Genomic DNA, 18,935 nt, shown 5'->3' with positions numbered 1-18,935 from the left:
CAGGAGAAAAGCATTTTCCTGCACATGTTGTGGTGAAAGATTCGCCAAGAAGGGAAATTTAAACCAACACACAATGTAGAGCTTTTTGCCTGTTCGCTTTGCGACAAAAGATTTTCTCAGAAGTATAATAGAGAAAGGCATATGCGTACACACACTGGAGAAAAGCCTTTTGCCAGCTCAGTATGTCATAAAAGATTCCGTCAGAAGAGATCTTTAAACAAACATGGAACAGCACACACTGGAGAGAAATCTTTTGGCTTCTCACAAGGGAAATTTGGTAAAACACGCAAAAAGCCAGACTGAGTAAAAAACTTGAATTGCGGTGTTTGACAAGGTTTTTAAACTCCCACCACACATTTACAGTGGAAAAGGCTTTTTAAATTTCCTCATTCAGTTTCCTTTGAGCCAGTTTTGAAGATTTTGCAGGTCCTGGTCTTTTTCACAACTATCCAATATATTTTTTTAATCGAAGAAATTTTGTTTACTTTAGGTTAGGTTACTTCATATCAAGCTTGATCATTTGCTGTTTTATATTATGACGTCTTTCCTGCTACTTTGATTTACTTAGATTTAGCTTAAGTCTCGTCTATTTTTTGCTTTTGTAAACCCTGTTTTAAAGTGACCTTGAGTGTCTTGAAAGGTGCTTTGAAATAAAAGCTATTACTCTGGTCAACAGTCAAATTTGCACATTAAATATTTATACATTTTTGGCTAAATTGAGGTCGTTGAATGCATTGCAAGTGTCAGAATATAGAAATTATCTCTAGTTTGCGAGTCCATACAGTTTAAATGTTCTCAATGACAATATTTTTGAAATATCTATGGAATATTTCCTTTAGGACTCAAAAGGCTGATCAAACCAAGAACAATGTATTACAATAATAAGCTCGTGTTATTATTTGAAAAACTTTTATGCTGCGCTTCCCTTTGTTTATTGTTTGTTTAGTTTCCAAAATGTATTTAAATGGTTTTAGGGATGATGTCTTTAGTAGTCCTGTGCATTGGATTATTTTCAAATCTGATTCATTTTAAAAGTACTTGACCTTTTATTTTTGTATTGCTGTTCATTTCCCCCCATACTTCCTCGACTGTGAGCCATTTTTGGAACTCTTTCCTTTTCAATATCAAAATAGATTATTAAATTAAAATAAAATAAATACAATTAAATTACAGTGTCAATTGGGGACGTAGCTAATGTGTAGTCTAATTTGAATTAAATTTACTTTTCTTTTTTTTTTTTTTTTTTATCATTTATGGCATAGAATTGAAAAATATACAAAAGTAAGTTTTCTTCCTGAAAATATTGGAGCAGTTATATATTTAATTTATTTAAGTCAAGTGACACAACCTGCTTTAAGTGTAGTCTTCTTACCAACAGTGACCTCTCCTGGCTTTTCTTTGCGCCTCGGTGTAATTTTTCCTTGCACTCTTTAATTTTTTTCGTATTTTTGGAATACATTAATCAGTGCTCATGGCTCGCGAGCAAGGCTGAATTAAGTGAGCCATAGAAACAGAATGCTTTAAAATGGAGCGAGTTCATTGTTATGGTTCTTGATGGAAGCTGAAGCAGTACAGTAATAAGACCGAACTAATGACTCGAATTCGGATTTATTTGCTTTATTGATTGAATATTTTTGGAGTCAAGTGATGTGAAGTTGTTTTAGTTCCAAACGCTTCGATATTTGCTTTATTGATTGAATATTTTTGGAGTCAAGTGATGTGAAGTTGTTTTAGTTCCAAACGCTTCGATATATGACACTGAAGTTTCAGAGCCTCAACGTATCTACTTCCGGTTTACTTGACGCAACGTCCGTGTACCCTCGCCACACTTACTTGTTTCGTGTTCCCTTCTCTTTACCAAACGAGCTCCTTCACAGCACTCTCATCGGGTAAGTACCCTTGTAAGAATTTAATGGACTAACGCTTAAGGCTTAGTAGAAGTCGTTTAGCTTGATGTAATCGCTTCCCAGGCTTGCAAAACTTTTTTTTTTAGCATAGCTCGCTAGCCAAGACACGCTAACGCGTTTCGATTGCTTTGGCTTCACGCCACTTCTAATGTGTAGATTTAGTTGTCGGGGGGCTCGCTCGGTTAACATTACGGTGATTACATTTTTAATTATATAAGATGCTTCTCGACTTGTCTTAAAGATGCTACAAAATATGACTGAGTGAATGCTAACTGTGGCGTTTTCGTCATTGGCGGAGTTTGACTTTCGAGCCAGGGGGGAACAACATGTTGATGACCCCAAAAACGCAGTGTCAGCAATAAAATCAACTTACAAGAATATTTATAATAATAAGTTGAAAATGAGCTTTTTTTCGCTATCATGAGTATTAATGAATGCTTACAACAGATGTCATTTAGTATTATCCGGCAAATTATCTCGCTTTTGAAGTGATCCAAACTGGACATGAATGGAGTTAGTAACATAATTTGCCAGATGACACTTAATGACATCTGTCATAAGCATTCAATAATGCTCATTATAGTGTCATGTCATAAATATGACCGTCTCATGGCAGTCCTATGACGCCACTGTCAAATAAAGTGTAACTAAATACCATAACAATCAATCTATGAAACAACTGGAACAGTAACTGAAGAATCAGCATAGAACATTGAATTTGGATTGTTATTTACATCTGTAGCGCTCCAATGTAGGGCTGCACCTATCGAATAATTTAGTAATTGAGTAATCGACTGAAAAATCTATTGATTAATCGAGTAATCTATTTTTAGGTGAAGAGCAATTATAAATGTACATGAGAAAACAAGACATTTCGTCTAATCTTGAACCATTTTCTGTCAATCAATGTCTTTATTTTCGATGTATATTGTTGAAAACAGCCAACAATTGCATCTCAGATGTAACTACAATAAAAAAAAGACTAATTCACTGCTTTCACTCAAAAAACCTTTAGATCGTATAAAAAAAAAAATATATATATATATATATATATATATATATTAGGCATGTGCCGGTATGAGATTTTGACGGTACGATAATCGTGAGCAAAAATACCGCGGTTTCACGGTATCACGGTATTGCAATTATAGCTCCAAAATTTTGAGATGTATGGGGTTTAAAAAAAAAAAAAAAAACTTTTTTCCATTGAACAGGTTTTTTTTTCAGAACATATTTGCAAATTGGAACATGAATATAATGTGAAAATAAATTAATGTGAAAATAAATAAATTAACAAAAAATAACAAATATTTTATATAAAATTAAAATAGATAGAACCTAGACTATACCCACAGCCAGAGCTCAAGTTGCTCAATAATAGAGCAAGAACAAAATAATTGCTATAAAAAAGTAAAAACACTTCTAAATAAAATTAAAAACATATACTGTATGACTTTTTTTGAGGGGGAGAAGCTGAAGTTTCGCCATTTTCAGCCACTGTGTCAACTCTCTTCTACATGATGTCATGCCTTTGTGTTAAAAAGAACAAAGAATTCATAAGTTAATAAGTTAGTTAAAAATGTATAAGTTAGTTTTATAAGTTAGTTAAAATGTAAATATTGTTGAGGTTTCAAGGTTTCATCTAAAACAAAAAGGGAGGAGTGAGACCTCCTTTCGCAATTAGCGATCTTTGGCGCGATCCTTTTTTTTTTTTTTTTTCTCCCCCCTTCATTCAAGCTTGTTTCTCACTCAGCGGCTGTGAGATATGAAACGTCGACGAAGCTGCTCTCCCAGCTTAGCCTAGGCTAACATTCGTCTTTGTAAGTTTTAGTTAGTTTGTATATTGAATTTGAAAGGAAAATGTATGTTTTGTTTTGGCGACATTTTTCATGGTGCTACTGCTATCCTGTTGAACCTACTCACATGTGGAAAAATACAAATGTATAACGTTTTAAATGTATTCATTTGTATATTTCACCACGATTTGAGAGCTCAATAAATTGAAGAAAAGTACGCCTTGTGTTTCGAGGGTTTGTTTTTGGGTTTGCTGGCTGTTTAGCAGAATAGCATTACTGACACTCACGGCAACAAACGGAAAGGGTGAGCGCTGCCGCACGAAGCCACTTCGGCTGCATTTTGGCACATGAAAAATGGCGAATACCGTACGAAGGTATGACGGAAAAATTTTGTGGTTTCTAGTGGTTTTGAAACCGCGACGTTTTCACACCACGGTAAACCATGAAACCGGTAACCGGCACATGTCTAATTAATATATATATATATATATATATATATATATATATATATATATACCAAAAATGCCGTTACGCTTGATAACACACATCACTTAAAAGTTGGATTTTTTCCCCACGTGTTTCAATTGAATTTCTATTTGTGTCAAGCCATTTTAAAGTTCTAGTTAAGTTTTAAGTTAGTCAGTTAGTTAGTTACTGTAAGTCCTGATAGGATTTTGAGTTTTTTGCAGTGTTCAAAATAAATGTATGATACAGGCTGTATTGGAGCACATTAAGGACCAGTGCTACTTGGTGTTTTATCCAGCAATGACTACTGAGCTAAAATTGATAGTTAGCATTATTGAGTTTTTATTTTACACCCTCATCACTGCACAACGCTATGTTATGTTAAAGCCTGTATGTAAGACACGTTAGCCACACATCGAAAGTGGTCATAATTAATAGAAACCTAGCCCTCGGCAGGGCTAACGTCACATGAGCTAGTGACAGTAACGTTAATCTTATTTATTAGCGCTTAGCGCTCTTTATTAGCGCTTAGCGCTGTACTGCTTTAAGATGGCGGCTGTTTACTAACACTGCCCAGATGCGGCCGAGTCTGTCATTTCGCATCTAGTTCAACATACATGTGATCTCTATGAGACTCATCAGATGCTACCCGCTACCAACGTAGCATCGTGCGGGCTAGTATTTAGCAACGTCGGCGTCGTTTGTAGCGGCTGTCGGCTGCAGTAAGTTTTTTTTTGCTTCTTCCTCTACGCATGTGACATCAGCGCGTTGTCCTGCAATAAAAGTAGTCTGAGCAAAACGTGATGCTTAGAGCTGTCAAAATAAACGATTACTCGAGGTGAATAAAATTACTCGGATTAGTTTTTAAACTCGAGTTACTCGAGTTGCTCGAGTATTCGTTTCAGCTCTACTCCAATGCATGCTCGGAGGCATAAATCAACAAATAAGCTGCACTGGACTACAAGCCGCAGGATTCAAAATGAAGGAAAAAAATAGCTGCTTAAAGTCCAGAAATTACAGTATGTTTTTATGGTACCGGTAAAAAGGTTTGGGCTCTGCGGCGTATTAAGAAGAAGAAAGTTGACGAATGTTCCCATCAATTAACATGATCATCACGAAAAAAGCTTGACTTTAGCAAATCACTTTTTTTTTTTTGTCCATCCCACCCAGTGTCCCGCAGACGTCACTGAAGAAGATCTTCACCCTGAGAAACACTATCCCCTCTATTTGGAACTGGAGTTGGAGTCGGAGATGTTGTACATCAAACAGGAAGCGGAGCCAGACATTCCCTACATCAAAGAAGAAGAACAGGAAGAAGAAATCTTTCCATTGACCGTCATTGTGAAGAGCGAAGAAGATGAAGGTCCAAGCGAAGAGAGCGTAGCAGTGAAACATTCCAGCGACAGCTCCTTTCAGGACCTGACAACAAAACAAGAAGGACGATCGCAACCGGACGGCCTCTTCGCTCCACTTTCGGACAGCGACAATGTAACGTTACACTCTTCTGTCACTGACACATATGAGGAGGAGGATGACTTTGACGCAAATGCTTTAAAATCCTTAAACAGGTCATCATTGAAAAGAAATGCAAAAGAATGTGCGGGTGGGAAACCGTTTGCCTGCACACTTTGCGACAAAGAATTTTCCCATAAGACTCTGTTAGAAAGACACACGCGTACACACACTGGAGAAAAGCCTTTTGTCTGCACACTTTGCAACAAAGGATTTTCTCAGAAGTCTCATTTAAAAATACATAAGCGCACACACACTGGAGAAAAGCCTTTTGTCTGCACATTTTGTGGCAAAAGATTCGCCGAGAAGGGAAACTTAAACCAACACACAAACATACACAGTGGAGAGAAGCCTTTCGCCTGCTCACTTTGTGATAAAAGATTTTCTCAGAAGACTCTGTTAGAAAGACACACGCGTACCCACACTGGAGAAAAGCCTTTTTTCTGCACACTTTGCAACAAAAGATTTTCTCAGAAGACTAATAAAGAAAAGCATATGCTTTCACACACTGGAGAAAAGCCTTTTGTCTGCACATGTTGTGGTAAAAGATTCGCCAAGAAGGGAAATTTAAACCAACACACAAGCACACACAGTGGAGAGAAGCCTTTCGCCTGCTCCTTGTGTGAGAAAAGGTTTTATTTTCAATCTCAGTTGACAAGACACATGCGTATACACACCGGAGAAAAGCCCTTTGCCTGCTCAGTTTGTCATAAAAGATTCTGTCAGAAGAGCTCTTTAATCAGACACGCAAGAACACATACTGAAGAGAAACCTTTTGACTGCTCAGTTTTGGCACAAGATTCACTCAGAAGGGACATTTAGTATTTCACGCAAGAAGCCACACTGAGGGAAAACCAATGAATTTCAGTGTCTGACAACTTATTCTGATTCCTGCAACACATTTACAGTGGAAAAAGCTTTTCAACTGCCATATTCAGTTTCCCGTGAGCCTCTATTGAAGGTCCCGGTCTTTTTCACAACTATCCAATATTTATCATTTTTTATTAATCGAATAAAATTGAGTTTTCTTTAGGTTAGGTTATTTGATATCAAGCTTGATCTTTTGTTTTAATTTGTATTTTGACTTTTCTGCTACTTTGATTTACTCAGATTCAGCTTCTGTCTCCTCTATTTGTTGCTTTTGTAAATCCTGTTGTGAAGTGACCTTGAGTGTCTTGAAAGGTGCTTTGAAATAAAACTTTTTACACTGGTCAACAGACAAATTTGCACATTAAATATATATTTGTAGCTAAATTGGGGTCATTGAATGCATTGCAAGTGTCCAAATATAGAAATTGTCTCTAGTTTGCGAGTTCATACAGTTTACTCTAAATCTTCTCAATGAGAATAGTTTACATATATCTGTATGGAATCCGTAGGACAAAAAAGGCTGATAAATTCAAGAACTATTTACAGTGGTACCTCTTCATACGAAATTAATTCGTTCCAGGGCCTTGGTTGTAAGTCGAAATGGTCGTACATCGAGCAGGATTTTCCCATGAGAATGCATGATAATTTCATTAACACAGCCCGAAAACCTACACTAAATCCTTAATAAATACTGCTGTTACTATTGCAAATCGCAATTACAAAGAGCAAAACAAATAAATTATGAATAAAAATCGGAATAATAATATAATAATAAAGGGATCGTATGTTGAGGTACTACTGTATTTCAATAATAAGCCTGTGTTATTATTTGAAAATTAATGCTGCGCTTCCCTTTGTTTATTGTTCGTTCAGTTTTCATAGTTTGAATTGTTTCAGAGAAGACGTCTTGATTCGTTTTGTGCATTGTATTATTTCCCCCTCTGATTCATTATTAAATTGCTTGATGTCAAGTTAAAAAAATAGATACTTAGGTAGACATTTGTAATATTACCCAAAAATAAGGAGAGAAGATACTCAGTTTTCTTGGCCAAGGAGAGCAAGGAGGGACTAGACAGTGAAATGCTGGATTACGCTGTTTAGTCACCAAAATTGATCTAAAACTAAACTCCTTGCTCCTTCTTTTATTAGGGGCTTGTCCTAACACAGAAAGGTGTCGCCCTAAAGGGAGGGGGAAACCAAGCTGGAGACACCCATGTGATTTTGATTGGCTATGTGTGAGCATGTAGGTGGAACTAACTAAATACACGTGTGTAAGCAAAGGCACTTAGATAAAGTGGTCAGAATGACCCAGACACTTCAGTTATGCAACGCTGCGGCCATGGAAGATGTCCTCGAATGGAAGATGTGCTCGAAAGTCTAGACCAGGGGTCCCCAACCTATTCCACTAAGGCACACTGTGGGTGCAGGATTTCATTCTTACCAAACAAGATGACAACACTTTTTCCCCAATCTGGTGTTTTACAAGTGCAATCAGTTGATTGCAGTCAGGTGTGGCTTGTTTTAGCAGAAGCCTCATTGGTTCAACTGTCTCTGCTGGATCGGCTGGAACAAAAACCAGGACCCACAGTGTGCCTTGAGGACTGGGTTGAAAACCCCTGGTCTAGACGTAAGATGCTGAAGATGTCCCAGAAGGTCTAGTTACGCAATGTTGCGGCCATGAAGCAAGGCAGTTGTCACCCCGACCCTCTTTAACACTTTATAACACTTAAACATTATACTACAACCTAGTATAGCAAGCAATAATCATTTACTGGTTATGTCAATAAGAAAAATATGGCAATTTGTATTATGTATGTATTAGGTATATATGAGCACAAGCAAATATTTAATCAATCAAGCAAATATTCAATCAACCCTCGATAATTAACTCAACACTTGACCTTTTATTTTTTTATTGCTATTCATTTTCCCCCAGACCTTACCTATTGTGAACCTTTTTTTTTTTTTTAGAGTTTTTTTCTATTCGATATGAAAATCAACTTTTGAGTATCACTTGTGGACATAGCCCATGTGTAGTCTGTATTTTGAATGACTTTAGAATAGAATACCATTGTATAAAATTATCAATTCACTTCTTGCATAGAACTGAAAACACACAAATGATTTGTTTTTTCATAAAATATTGAAGCAGTTATATATTTATTGAAATTGAGTGACACAATCTACTTTGAGTGGCGCCTTCTTGCCAACAGCGACTACTCCTGGCCATTCTTTGCGCCTCGACTGATTGATTGATTGATTGATTGATTGATTGATTGATTGATTGATTGATTGATTGATTGATTGATTGATTGATTGATTGATTGATTGATTGATTGATTGATTGATCGCTCGCTCGAGTAAAGCTAAATCAAGTGAGACTGGGAAGCTGAGATGCTTTAAAATGAAGCAAGTTCATTGTTATGGTCCTTGATGGAAGAAGTGCTGCGGAAGCGATACAGTATGTTTGATAAAGACTGAACTTTTAAAGTATAGATTTACGGATAATGTTCTGAGCTTTCAAAATTAAGTTATTGATAGTTATAATTCAGACTTATTTACTAATATTTTTGGAGTCGAGTGATGTGAAGTAGTTTTAGTTCCAAACGCTTCGATGTATGTAACTGAAGCCTCAGCGCCTGAACGTTTCCACTTCCGGTTCATGCAGGGCACAACACCGTACTTTCCGTTTTTTCGTTCCCCCTAACCAAACCAAACGAGTTCCTTCACAGCATTCTCAACGGGTAAGTAACAAAGTAACAATTTAATGGTCTAAAACGTCCTATCTTAAGGCTTAGTGGAAGTCGTTTGACTTGATGTCCGAGCTTCCCAGGCTTGCAAAACTTTTTGTTGTTGTTGTTGCTCTAGCCAAGACACGCTAACGCAATTCGATTGCTGTGTCTTAATGTCACTACTGATTTGTAGATTTTGTTTTCAGGGGAGCTCGTTGGTTAACATTACAGTGATTACATTTAATTGTATATAACGCTTTTTGACCTGTCTTACAGATGCTACTAAAATACTACTGAGTGAAGGCTAACTGAGGCGTTTTCGTACGCGTGTAATCTTACTTTAGATGAGAAAATAGGGCACTGCGAGACTCTTTCGTGGCGTTGTTTCACAACAACAACAACAACAACGACTATTCTTTATATAACAGTGAGGGCAAGGCAAGCCCCTTGGTTAAGATAAAACACAGGTCTGGCAAAAATAAGGAAGCAACAGAGGTGTTGGCACTGTGAAGTTTATTTTCGTGAATTTATTTTAACAATCATAAATAAAAACACTTTATTCAATGAATTCCTTAAAATCTTTGGGTGGATAATTTCGAAACCAAACCACAGCCAGCAACTCAAACGTGGGAGCTTTGCCCTGGGAGATACAGACTTAAGGCCCACCCAGTTGATTTCGGGACGTTTTGGAGTCACTTCCTGTTTATATTTAGTCGCTTCCTATTGAGTTGAGGACAGTTCGGGGATACTTCCTCTCGCTATCAGGTCACTTCCTGTTGATTTGGGGATATTTCAGGGACTCCCTGTTGATATCTGGTCATTTCCTGTTGATATTTTGATGTACATGGCGGTCAGAGGCATCGACTTACACATGCATCAATGGAATCCAAGTAAAATGGCGTCAATAGAATGGACATACATGGCCATCAATGGCTTGGACGGACTTTGGTACAGTGGTCCCTCGACATGCGATCGCTTCGGCACACAATCTTTTCGACATCCGACCTAAAATTTGACTTTCTTTTCTACATCCGGATGTTCGAAATAAGACGATTTATGACAGCGCCGCAGTTACTTTGTTTTCCCGCAAGACGGATGCACACCGGATTTTCTTGTGAGAGAAATCAACATGGGTTCCAAGAATGTTAGTGCAGGTGGCAAAAAAGGAAAAAGGAGAGGCTTACCATGGAAATGATACAAAAAATGAGCATAGTGGGCGCGTCCGTGAACTGACTTGACAATACCGCCGTAGAATGTCTAGAATCTCGACAGTCCTCCTCCGACCTCCGTTCGCCAGTTTTATAAGTTAAGGTTTCAATTATTATTGTAGTAACATCGCCAAAATGTCCCCAGCTTCGTCAGGTTTTAAATCATTTATTCCAGAACTTGTGCAACAAAACATGCCCGCCCCTGCTGGACAAAGTGAAAGTAGAAGCCCTCCCTCCCTCAGTCAAGTCAGCCACGAGGTGCGTTCAGGTACACCACACATAACACATCCGCCACATTAGAACGCCATTCGTTACATTATTACAGGTATTATGATTATTATTACTGTTATTATATTATTATTATGATTTTTATTCATTATTTATTTTTTTTGCTCTGTGTAATTGTTATTTGCAGTAATACCAGCAGCATTTATTAAGGATTTAGTGTAGGTTTTCAGGCTGTGAAACGAATTAATGGCATTATAATGTATTCTTATGGGAAAATCCTGCTCGAAATACGACCATTTCGACTTACAAACAAAGTCCTGGAATGAATTAACTTCGTATGAAGAGGTACCACTATATATATTTCATGGACCAGATGGACATGCATGGCTGTCAATGGCATCGACTTACTTGGTCACCAGTATTATGTCAACGGGATGTAATGGTATATGTATGGTCAAAAATCACAACCACACAGGTTTTGCAGCCGTTCAAAATGAATGGGAAATTGGGACGTACATGCCTGTCAATGTCATCGACATGGGCGCCAGTTGAATGTCAGTGAGCTGCATTGGTAAGTGTAAGGCCAAAAGTCAAAACCGCATATTTTTCTGCCATTTGTGCACCAGTCGAATGTCAATGGTCCGTCATCGTAAGTGGTAAAATCAAAAGAACCTATATTTTTACGGTACCAGTCAGTCAAACGTTTGGACTCTGCAACGTGATGTAAAAACGTAGAGAATAAGATGAATAATTATAAGAAGATAGTTGAGGAATTTTCCCATCAGTTTACATGAAAATCACGGCAAAAGCTAGTCTCATAGACTTCGTTATCAGTTGACAGGAAACGGGGAGCGGGGCCGCTCAGTTGGTGGCCTATTTTCAAAAACTTAAAATTCAAATATTTTGAAAACCAAAGCCGCTAGCGACCTAAAACCAAAACAGTTACCTCGCTTAGGCATATATGAGTCTCCATGAGCAGCGGCATAAAAAAACTTCAAGTCGTTCCTGCATAAAATCCCAATTAATTATGTTTTCTATAGTATAGCAAAACTTAAAATGGCTATAAAATTCTCAGATTTTATGCTAGATGCAAAAAAATCACCAAATGCAGAGATAATCACCTATATTTTTAGGATCAATAGCAGTATTTAGCACATCATAAGTTTTATCCCGAAATAGCGACTTAATTTTTGTGTGTGTGCAATTTTGGCATAAGTTTTCAACAGTTAATAAAGCACTCAATTTTTACATCAGAAACTTCATACTTGAGGAATGCATGCAGAAGCATCTTAATTTTACTCAGCAAAAGTAAAATTTGCATTTTCTGGATACAGTCACAACTTATTTGGGTTGAATTCTGATGTCATTATTGCCTCAGCACGTCTTACCAGCTATCCGGCCCTCATCGTTTTTAGTTTTAAATGTTACATAAAATCAAGCACGTAAAAGGCTAGTTTTTTTTGTTTGGACACAGAAATGTCTTAATTACTAGTTTTTTGCCCAAAAAACGGGCAGTTGCCCAAAAATGACCTGATTATTTGAATGTGAAGTTAGGCTATTGTGTATGGATGCAAAGTCCAACATTGCGGTCATCAGAAAACAAAGAGCTTTTTAAGTTGAAAATTCTTGTAAATAAATGCGTACATGCGTGAATTTCTATAGATATGAATGTAAAATAGTCTAGATTCTTGGTCAAAGCAAAAAACTGGGCAGTTATCAATCATTTCACATAAATATTTCAAGCTAAAGTCGAGCTAATTTTTTCCATTCATTTCAATTTTTCCACAACGTTTCAAAGTGCATGCATGGTGCTATTTTATACAATTACCTTGAATCCTCTACCTAATCACTCTTGAGACACTCCAGCCTGCTTGTATGCACTAAACTTTCGCCCTGTTTCCACCTAAATCCGGCGTTAGATCGCAGCTGGTGTTTGTGTTCATCGCAGTGAAAGCCGCCTCGACGCTCTGCCTGGCCCGCCCCCCACGGGAAGCCGCGATGCAATGTCTGTCGGAGCTGTCTCATCAACTGATGGTGGAGTCTATGCTAGACTTTAGCAAATCTCATGATTTTTTTTTCTTACCCAGTGTCCCGAGGATGTCACTGAAGATCTTCACCCTGAGAAACACCATCCCCTCCACTTTAAACAGGAGGAGGAGTCGGAGATGTTGTGCATCAAACAGGAGGCGGAGCCAGAGACCCCCAGCATTAAAGACGAAGAACAGGAATATGAAATCCCCAAGTTACCAAACACTGTCAGTGTGAAGAGCGAAGAAGATAAAGGTCCAAGCGAAGAGAGCGAAGCAGCGGAACATTCGAGCGACAGCTCATTTCAACACCTGACAGCGAAGGGAGAGGGACGATCACAACCGGTCGGCCTCTTACCTCCGCTTTCAGACAGCGATGACGTAACGTCACACTCTTCTGACTTTAACACTGATGAGGAGGATTATGACTTTGACCAAAATTCTTCAAAATCCTCAAACAAGTCATCACTGAAAAGAGACGCAAAAGAATGCGTGATTGGGAAACCTTTTTACTGCACACTTTGCAGCAAAAGATTTTCTCAGAAGTCTAATTTAATAAAACATAACCGTACACACACTGGAGAAAAGCCTTTTGTCTGCACACTTTGCAACAAAGGATTTTCTCAGAAGTCTAATTTAATAAAACATAAGCGTACACACACTGGAGAAAAGCCTTTTGTCTGCATATATTGTGGTCAAAGATTTGCCGAGAAGAGAAATTTAAACACACACGCAATTACACACAGTGGAGAGAAGCCTTTCGCCTGCTCCTTATGCGAGAAAACATTTTATTACCTGTCTCAGTTGACAAGACATATGCGTACACACATTGAAGAAAAGCCTTTTGTCTGCACCTATTGTAGTAAAAGATTCGCCGACAAGGCAAATTTAAACCAGCACACAAACACACACAGTGGAGAGAAGCCTTTCGCCTGCTCACTTTGCGATAAAAGTTTTTCTAAGAAGACTAATAAAGAAAGGCATATGCGAACACACACCGGAGAAAAACCTTTTGTGTGCACATGTTGTGGTAAACGATTCACAGAGAAAAGAAATTTAAACACACACGCAAGAACACACACCGGAGAGCATTTCGCCTGCACACTTTGTGAGAAGAGATTTTATTGTCAGTCTCAGTTGACAAGACACAAGCGTACACACAGTGGGGAAAAGCCTTTTGTCTGCACATGTTGTGGTAAAAGATTCACTGAGAAGAGAAATTTAAACAGACATGCAAGAACACACATTGGAAAGCAACCTTTCTGCTAATCACTTTGTGGTAAAAGATTCACTCGGAAGGGAGATTTAGTATCGCACGTGGGAAACCACACTGGGGAAAAAACTTTGAATTGCAGTGTTTGACAAGATATTCAAATTCCTGCCACACATTTACAGTGCAAAAAGCATCTCAATCTTCTTATTCAGCCTCCCTTGACCCTCTTTTGAAAAAACATTTGAAATGATTTTGCAGGTCCTGGTCTTTTTCCACAACAATCCAATATTCTTTATTTATTTATCTATCTATTTTTAATCTAATGAAATGGGTTTAGGTTAGGTTACTTTATATCAAGCTTGATCTTCTGTTCTGTAATATGTTTAGACTTCTTTGCTGCTACTTTGATTTACTTTTGTAAACTCTGTTGTAAGTGACCTTGAGTGCCTTGGAAGGCACTTTGAAATAAAATGTATTACACTTGTCACCAGGCAAATTTGTGCATGAATTATTTAGACTATTGGTAGTTAAATTGAGGCCATTGAATGCATTACAAGTGTCAGAATATGGCAATTGTCTCTAGTTTGTGAGTTCATACAGTTTAAATGTTCTCAATGAGAATATTTTAATATATCGGTATGGAATACTGTATTTCCATTAGGATACAAAAGGCTGATATATCCAAAAACAATTTATTTCAATAATATATTCTGTGTATTTCTAAGCCTTCTATTTTGTTTAGTTTTAAGCCTCTTTTTAACTTACTACCTTTGCACTGTATAGGAGAAGCTCCCCCAAATTTCGTTGGGCATTGTATGATGACAAAAGCTATTCTATTAGATTTTTAAAAGTTTGTTGCTGCACTTTCCTTTGTTTATTGTTTGATCCGTTTCCAAACTTTATTTGTATGATTTCAGGGAAGGCATCTATCATTATTATTATTGTTATTAGTCATGTGCATTGTATTATTTTTCTCTCTGATTCATTATACAATAGACGTTTGGTTGTAGTTTTGGTTTCAAACGCCTATACAGATTACACTGATGTTTCAGCGCCTTCTACTTCCGGTTCACTTGACGCAACGTCCGTGTACCCTCGCCACACTTGCAGTTCTTTCGTGTTCCTTTCTCTCACATAACGAGCTCCTTCAAAGCATTGTCATTGGGTAAGTACCCAAGTAAGACTTTAATGGACGAAAACGTCCCATTTTAAGGCTTCGTGGAAAACGTTTGGCTTTATGCTTCCCAGGCTTGCAAAGATTTTTGTAGCTTAGCTTGCTAGCCAAGACACGGCAACACATTTCGATTTCTTTGGCTTAACGCCACTTCTGGTTTGTAGATTTTGTTTTCAGGAGAGCTCGCTCGGTTAACGTGAGAGTGATTACATTTAATTGTACGAGACGCTACTCGACTTGTCTTAAGACGCTACAAAATACTACTGCGTGGAGGCTAAATGTGGCGTCTTCGTACGCTTGTAATCTTTAGATTAGAACATAGGACTCTGCGAGACTCTTTCGTGGCGTTGCTCCACAACAACAACGACAAATCTCTATTATGTCTGCGAATCATTCTCACAACCACACAAACCGGCGTTCGCGCATGCGCACAATAAATTAGGCGTATGTAGTTGCCGTGTATATTTCATACGGACAATCCTAAACATCAAGTCAAAGTGTAACGACGTACTTTCTGTTTATCTCAGGTCATTTCTTGTTAGTTTCGGGGCCTTTTTGGGTCACTTCTTTATCAGTTCATTGGCTGCCTTTGGCGGCACTAGACGGTCAATTCCATTTTGACTGGGAGGGGGCGAATGACCGAATTTGACTGCCGACACAAAAGTGAGCCAAGTGCAGAAATGCACAAATCTCCAGTTTTATTTTTTATTTATTTTTATTTATTTATTTTTTCCCTTCAGGCACGACAAATACAACAAACATACAGCAATTATATGTGTTTACAATTAATTCAACCCGAAAAGAAAAGGGCAGACGGGAGAAGCCGAAGCATATTGAAACATGCCCCCAGTATACCTTAGGACGCAGAAAATATCGAATAACAATTTTTGACATTCAGATTGCGTGGTGATTACAATGTTCTTTTTTTATTTTTTATTTTTATTTAACCATCCCCCTTGATTGTTCATTTTCCCAATAGTCCATGTCGACCGTGCCCATGTGAATTCAGCCATAATTTGCTCTAATTTTTGCATAGAAGATTTAAAATTTTCCTTGTCTTCAGACTTGTCACCTTTTTCTCGTTGTATTAGTGTAACGGGTACACGCAAGTCCATGTGGAGCGTGGAAACCTCCCTGCCGATTCCTTCATGTAAGGACGCTAGCGGCTGTGCTGTTGGCTCGAGCTTATTGGTGCAGTGGTTACCGATCTTGCCTGCCGAGTGGAAGCGTCGTTGGCGCGCGGGTTCGCGTCCCGGCCTAGTCAGAGGTGGGAGCGGAACGCGGGGCGTCGCTGACACAGGGGTTACAATGGTGCCGTGACCCGGATCGGCAGCGAAGGTTTCGGGGGGTGAGTGTAACGGGTACACGCAAGTCCATGTGGAGCGTGGAAACCTCCCTGCCAATTCCTTCATGTAAGGACACTAGCGGCTGTGCCGTTAGCTCGAGCTTATTGGTGCAGTGGTTACCGATCTTGCCTGCCGTGTGGAAGCGTCGTTGGCGCGCGGGTTCGCGTCCCGGCCTAGTCAGAGGTGGGAGCGGAACGCGGGGCGTCGCTGACACAGGGGTTACATTAGGCATATTTGGAAAGTTTCCTTCCAGCTGGCGCCTGAGTTATCACAGACAGATAAAGGGAGCTCAGGAAAATGCATCCTTCGTCCTCGAGTGTCACTGTTATGGCGTCGGTGTCAAAATAAAATCATGATATTCTCTATGCACGGTAGGGGACGGAACCTCAGGGCACCTCATTATACGATCCGATTCGCGATACAAGGCTCACGATAGCGATCATCTCATGATGACGCGATACAGTGATTATCGCTACACTTGGTCAGAAACTCGATATTCTACAATACAACTGTTAAAACGAAAAGCAAGATGTTTCAAAATACCGCTCCCGTTTTTTTTGTTTTTTTTTACTTACACCTTTAAATTGTTCATTTTGAAAGTCAATGGATTATTGACCCAAAAAAATGATTATCAATGTTTGCTTTGCTAAACGCCATATAATAAAATTGAGTAATTTTCCCATTAACAAGAAAATCATGGCAAAAACTCGACTTTAGCAGATCACGTGATTTTTTTTTTTTTTTTGTCCTGCAGACGTTACTGAAGAAGATCTTCACTCACCCTCTCCACTTTTAACAAGAGGAGGAGTCGATAATGTTGTACATCAAACAGGAACCGGAGCCACACACCCCCTACATCAAAGAAGAAGAACAGGAAGATGAAATCCCCAAGTTTCCAGTGGCCGTCAGTGTGAAGAGCGAAGAAGATAAAGGTCCAAGCGAAAAGAGCGGGGCAGCGAAACAATCGAGTGACTGCTCATTTCAGCACCTGACAACAAAAGGAGAGGGACAATCGCAACCAGACGGCCTCTTAGCTCCGCTCTCGGAGAGCGATGACGTAACGTCACGCTCTTCTGACTTTAACACTGATGAGGAAGATGTTGACTTTGAGGAAAATGCTTCGAAATCCTTAAACAGGTCTTCATTGAAAAGAGACACAAAAGAATGTGCGGGTGGGAAACCATTTGGCTGCGCACTTTGCAACAAAAGATTTTCTCGGAGGACTAATTTAGAAGTGCATAAGCGTACACACATTGGAGAGAAACCGTTTGACTGCTCATTTTGTGGCAAAAGATTCACACAGAAGGCACATTTAAACAAACACACAAGAAGCCACACTGGAGAGAAGCCTTTTGCCTGCACACTTTGCGACAAAAGATTTTCTCAAAAGACGAATAAAGAAAGGCACATGCGTACACACACAGGAGAAAAGCCTTTTGTCTGCACACGTTGTGGTAAAAGATTCGCTGAGAAGGGAAATTTAAACCAACACACAAGCACACACAGTGGAGAGAAACCTTTTTCCTGCTCCTTATGTGAGAAAAGATTTTATTGTCAGTCTCAGTTGACAAGACACAAGCGTATACACAGTGGGGAAAAGCCTTTTGTCTGCACATGTTGTGGGAAAAGATTTACTGAGAAGAGAAATTTAAACAGACACGCAAGAACACACACTGGAAAGAAACCTTTTGTGGTCAAAGATTCACTTGCAAGTGGAATTTAGAACCACAAGCAAGAAGCCACACTGTGGGAAAACCTTTAAATTGCAGTGTTTGACAAAATAACCAAAATAATACCACACATTTACAGTGGAAAAAGCTTTTCAATTTTCTTATTCAGTTTCCCTTGAGCCTCTTTTGAAAAAAGTGTTGAGATGATTTTGCCGGTCCTTGTCTTTTTCGCAATTATCCAATATTCTTGATTTTTTATTAATCGAATTAATTGGGTTCAGTCTAGATAAGGTTACTTCATATCAAGCTGGATCTTCTGTTCTGTTTGAAATTATGACTTTTCTGCTTCTTAGATTTAATCAAATTTGGCTTTTATCTACTCTACTTGTTACTTTGGTAAAATCTGTTGTAAGTGACCTTGATCTTCTTGAAAGGCGCTTTGAAAAAATATGTATTCCACTGGTCAACAGTCAAATTTGTGCATGAAATATTGAAACTATTTGAAGTTAAATTGAAATCATTTAATGCATTGCAAGTGCCAGAATATTGAAATCCTCTGCGAGTTACAGAGTTACACAGTTTATATATATATATATATATATATATATATATATATATATATATATATATATATATATATATATAATTATTATATTATTATATATATTATATTTTGTGCATTTTTTAGCCTTCTATTTTGTATATACAGTATATATATATATATATATATATATATATATATATATATTTTTTTTTTAACTTATTGCCTTTGCACTGTATAGGAGAA

The 18,935-nt window shown here is 38.2% G+C and overlaps 2 protein-coding genes across 6 annotated transcripts; both read left to right on the top strand.

Moving 5' to 3' along the window:
• Positions 1 to 1,771: 1,771 nt before the first annotated feature.
• LOC130922477 (gastrula zinc finger protein XlCGF8.2DB-like) lies at positions 1,772 to 6,941 on the top strand. Its single transcript, XM_057847289.1, has 2 exons — positions 1,772 to 1,889; positions 5,339 to 6,941. Exon 2 carries the CDS (start codon positions 5,420 to 5,422, stop codon positions 6,500 to 6,502), a length of 1,083 nt encoding a protein of 360 aa, XP_057703272.1. The 5' UTR covers positions 1,772 to 1,889; positions 5,339 to 5,419; the 3' UTR covers positions 6,503 to 6,941.
• A 2,273-nt stretch (positions 6,942 to 9,214) lies between these two features.
• LOC130914007 (gastrula zinc finger protein XlCGF7.1-like) lies at positions 9,215 to 18,684 on the top strand. Of its 5 annotated transcripts, XM_057833155.1 has the most exons (4): positions 9,215 to 9,294; positions 10,666 to 10,748; positions 12,638 to 12,723; positions 12,806 to 14,444. In XM_057833155.1, the coding sequence occupies exon 4, from the start codon at positions 12,884 to 12,886 to the stop codon at positions 14,012 to 14,014; it is 1,131 nt and encodes a 376-aa protein (XP_057689138.1). In that variant the 5' UTR covers positions 9,215 to 9,294; positions 10,666 to 10,748; positions 12,638 to 12,723; positions 12,806 to 12,883; the 3' UTR covers positions 14,015 to 14,444. The 5 variants fall into 5 exon arrangements, with proteins under 5 accessions (XP_057689138.1, XP_057689065.1, XP_057689088.1 ...); XM_057833082.1 differs by lacking the exon at positions 12,638 to 12,723; XM_057833105.1 differs by lacking the exon at positions 10,666 to 10,748 and having other exon boundaries at positions 9,224 to 9,294.
• The last annotated feature ends 251 nt before the right edge of the window (positions 18,685 to 18,935 follow it).

The sequence above is a fragment of the Corythoichthys intestinalis genome, chromosome 1 (genome assembly GCF_030265065.1).
Source record: "Corythoichthys intestinalis isolate RoL2023-P3 chromosome 1, ASM3026506v1, whole genome shotgun sequence".
NCBI classification, from domain to species: Eukaryota; Metazoa; Chordata; class Actinopteri; order Syngnathiformes; family Syngnathidae; genus Corythoichthys; species Corythoichthys intestinalis.
This window is presented reverse-complemented; position numbering and strand designations above follow the sequence as displayed.

What these genes read in the sequence shown, in the direction of transcription:
- LOC130922477 (XM_057847289.1), top strand. Translation starts at nt 5,420, where the DNA reads ATGTTGTACATCAAACAGGAAGCGGAGCCAGACATTCCCTACATCAAA.
- LOC130914007 (XM_057833082.1), top strand. Translation starts at nt 10,683, where the DNA reads ATGCCCGCCCCTGCTGGACAAAGTGAAAGTAGAAGCCCTCCCTCCCTC. An exon ending in TCAGTCAAGTCAGCCACGAG is followed by an intron (nt 10,749 to 12,805) that starts GTGCGTTCAGGT and finishes TTTCTTACCCAG; the next exon opens with TGTCCCGAGGATGTCACTGA.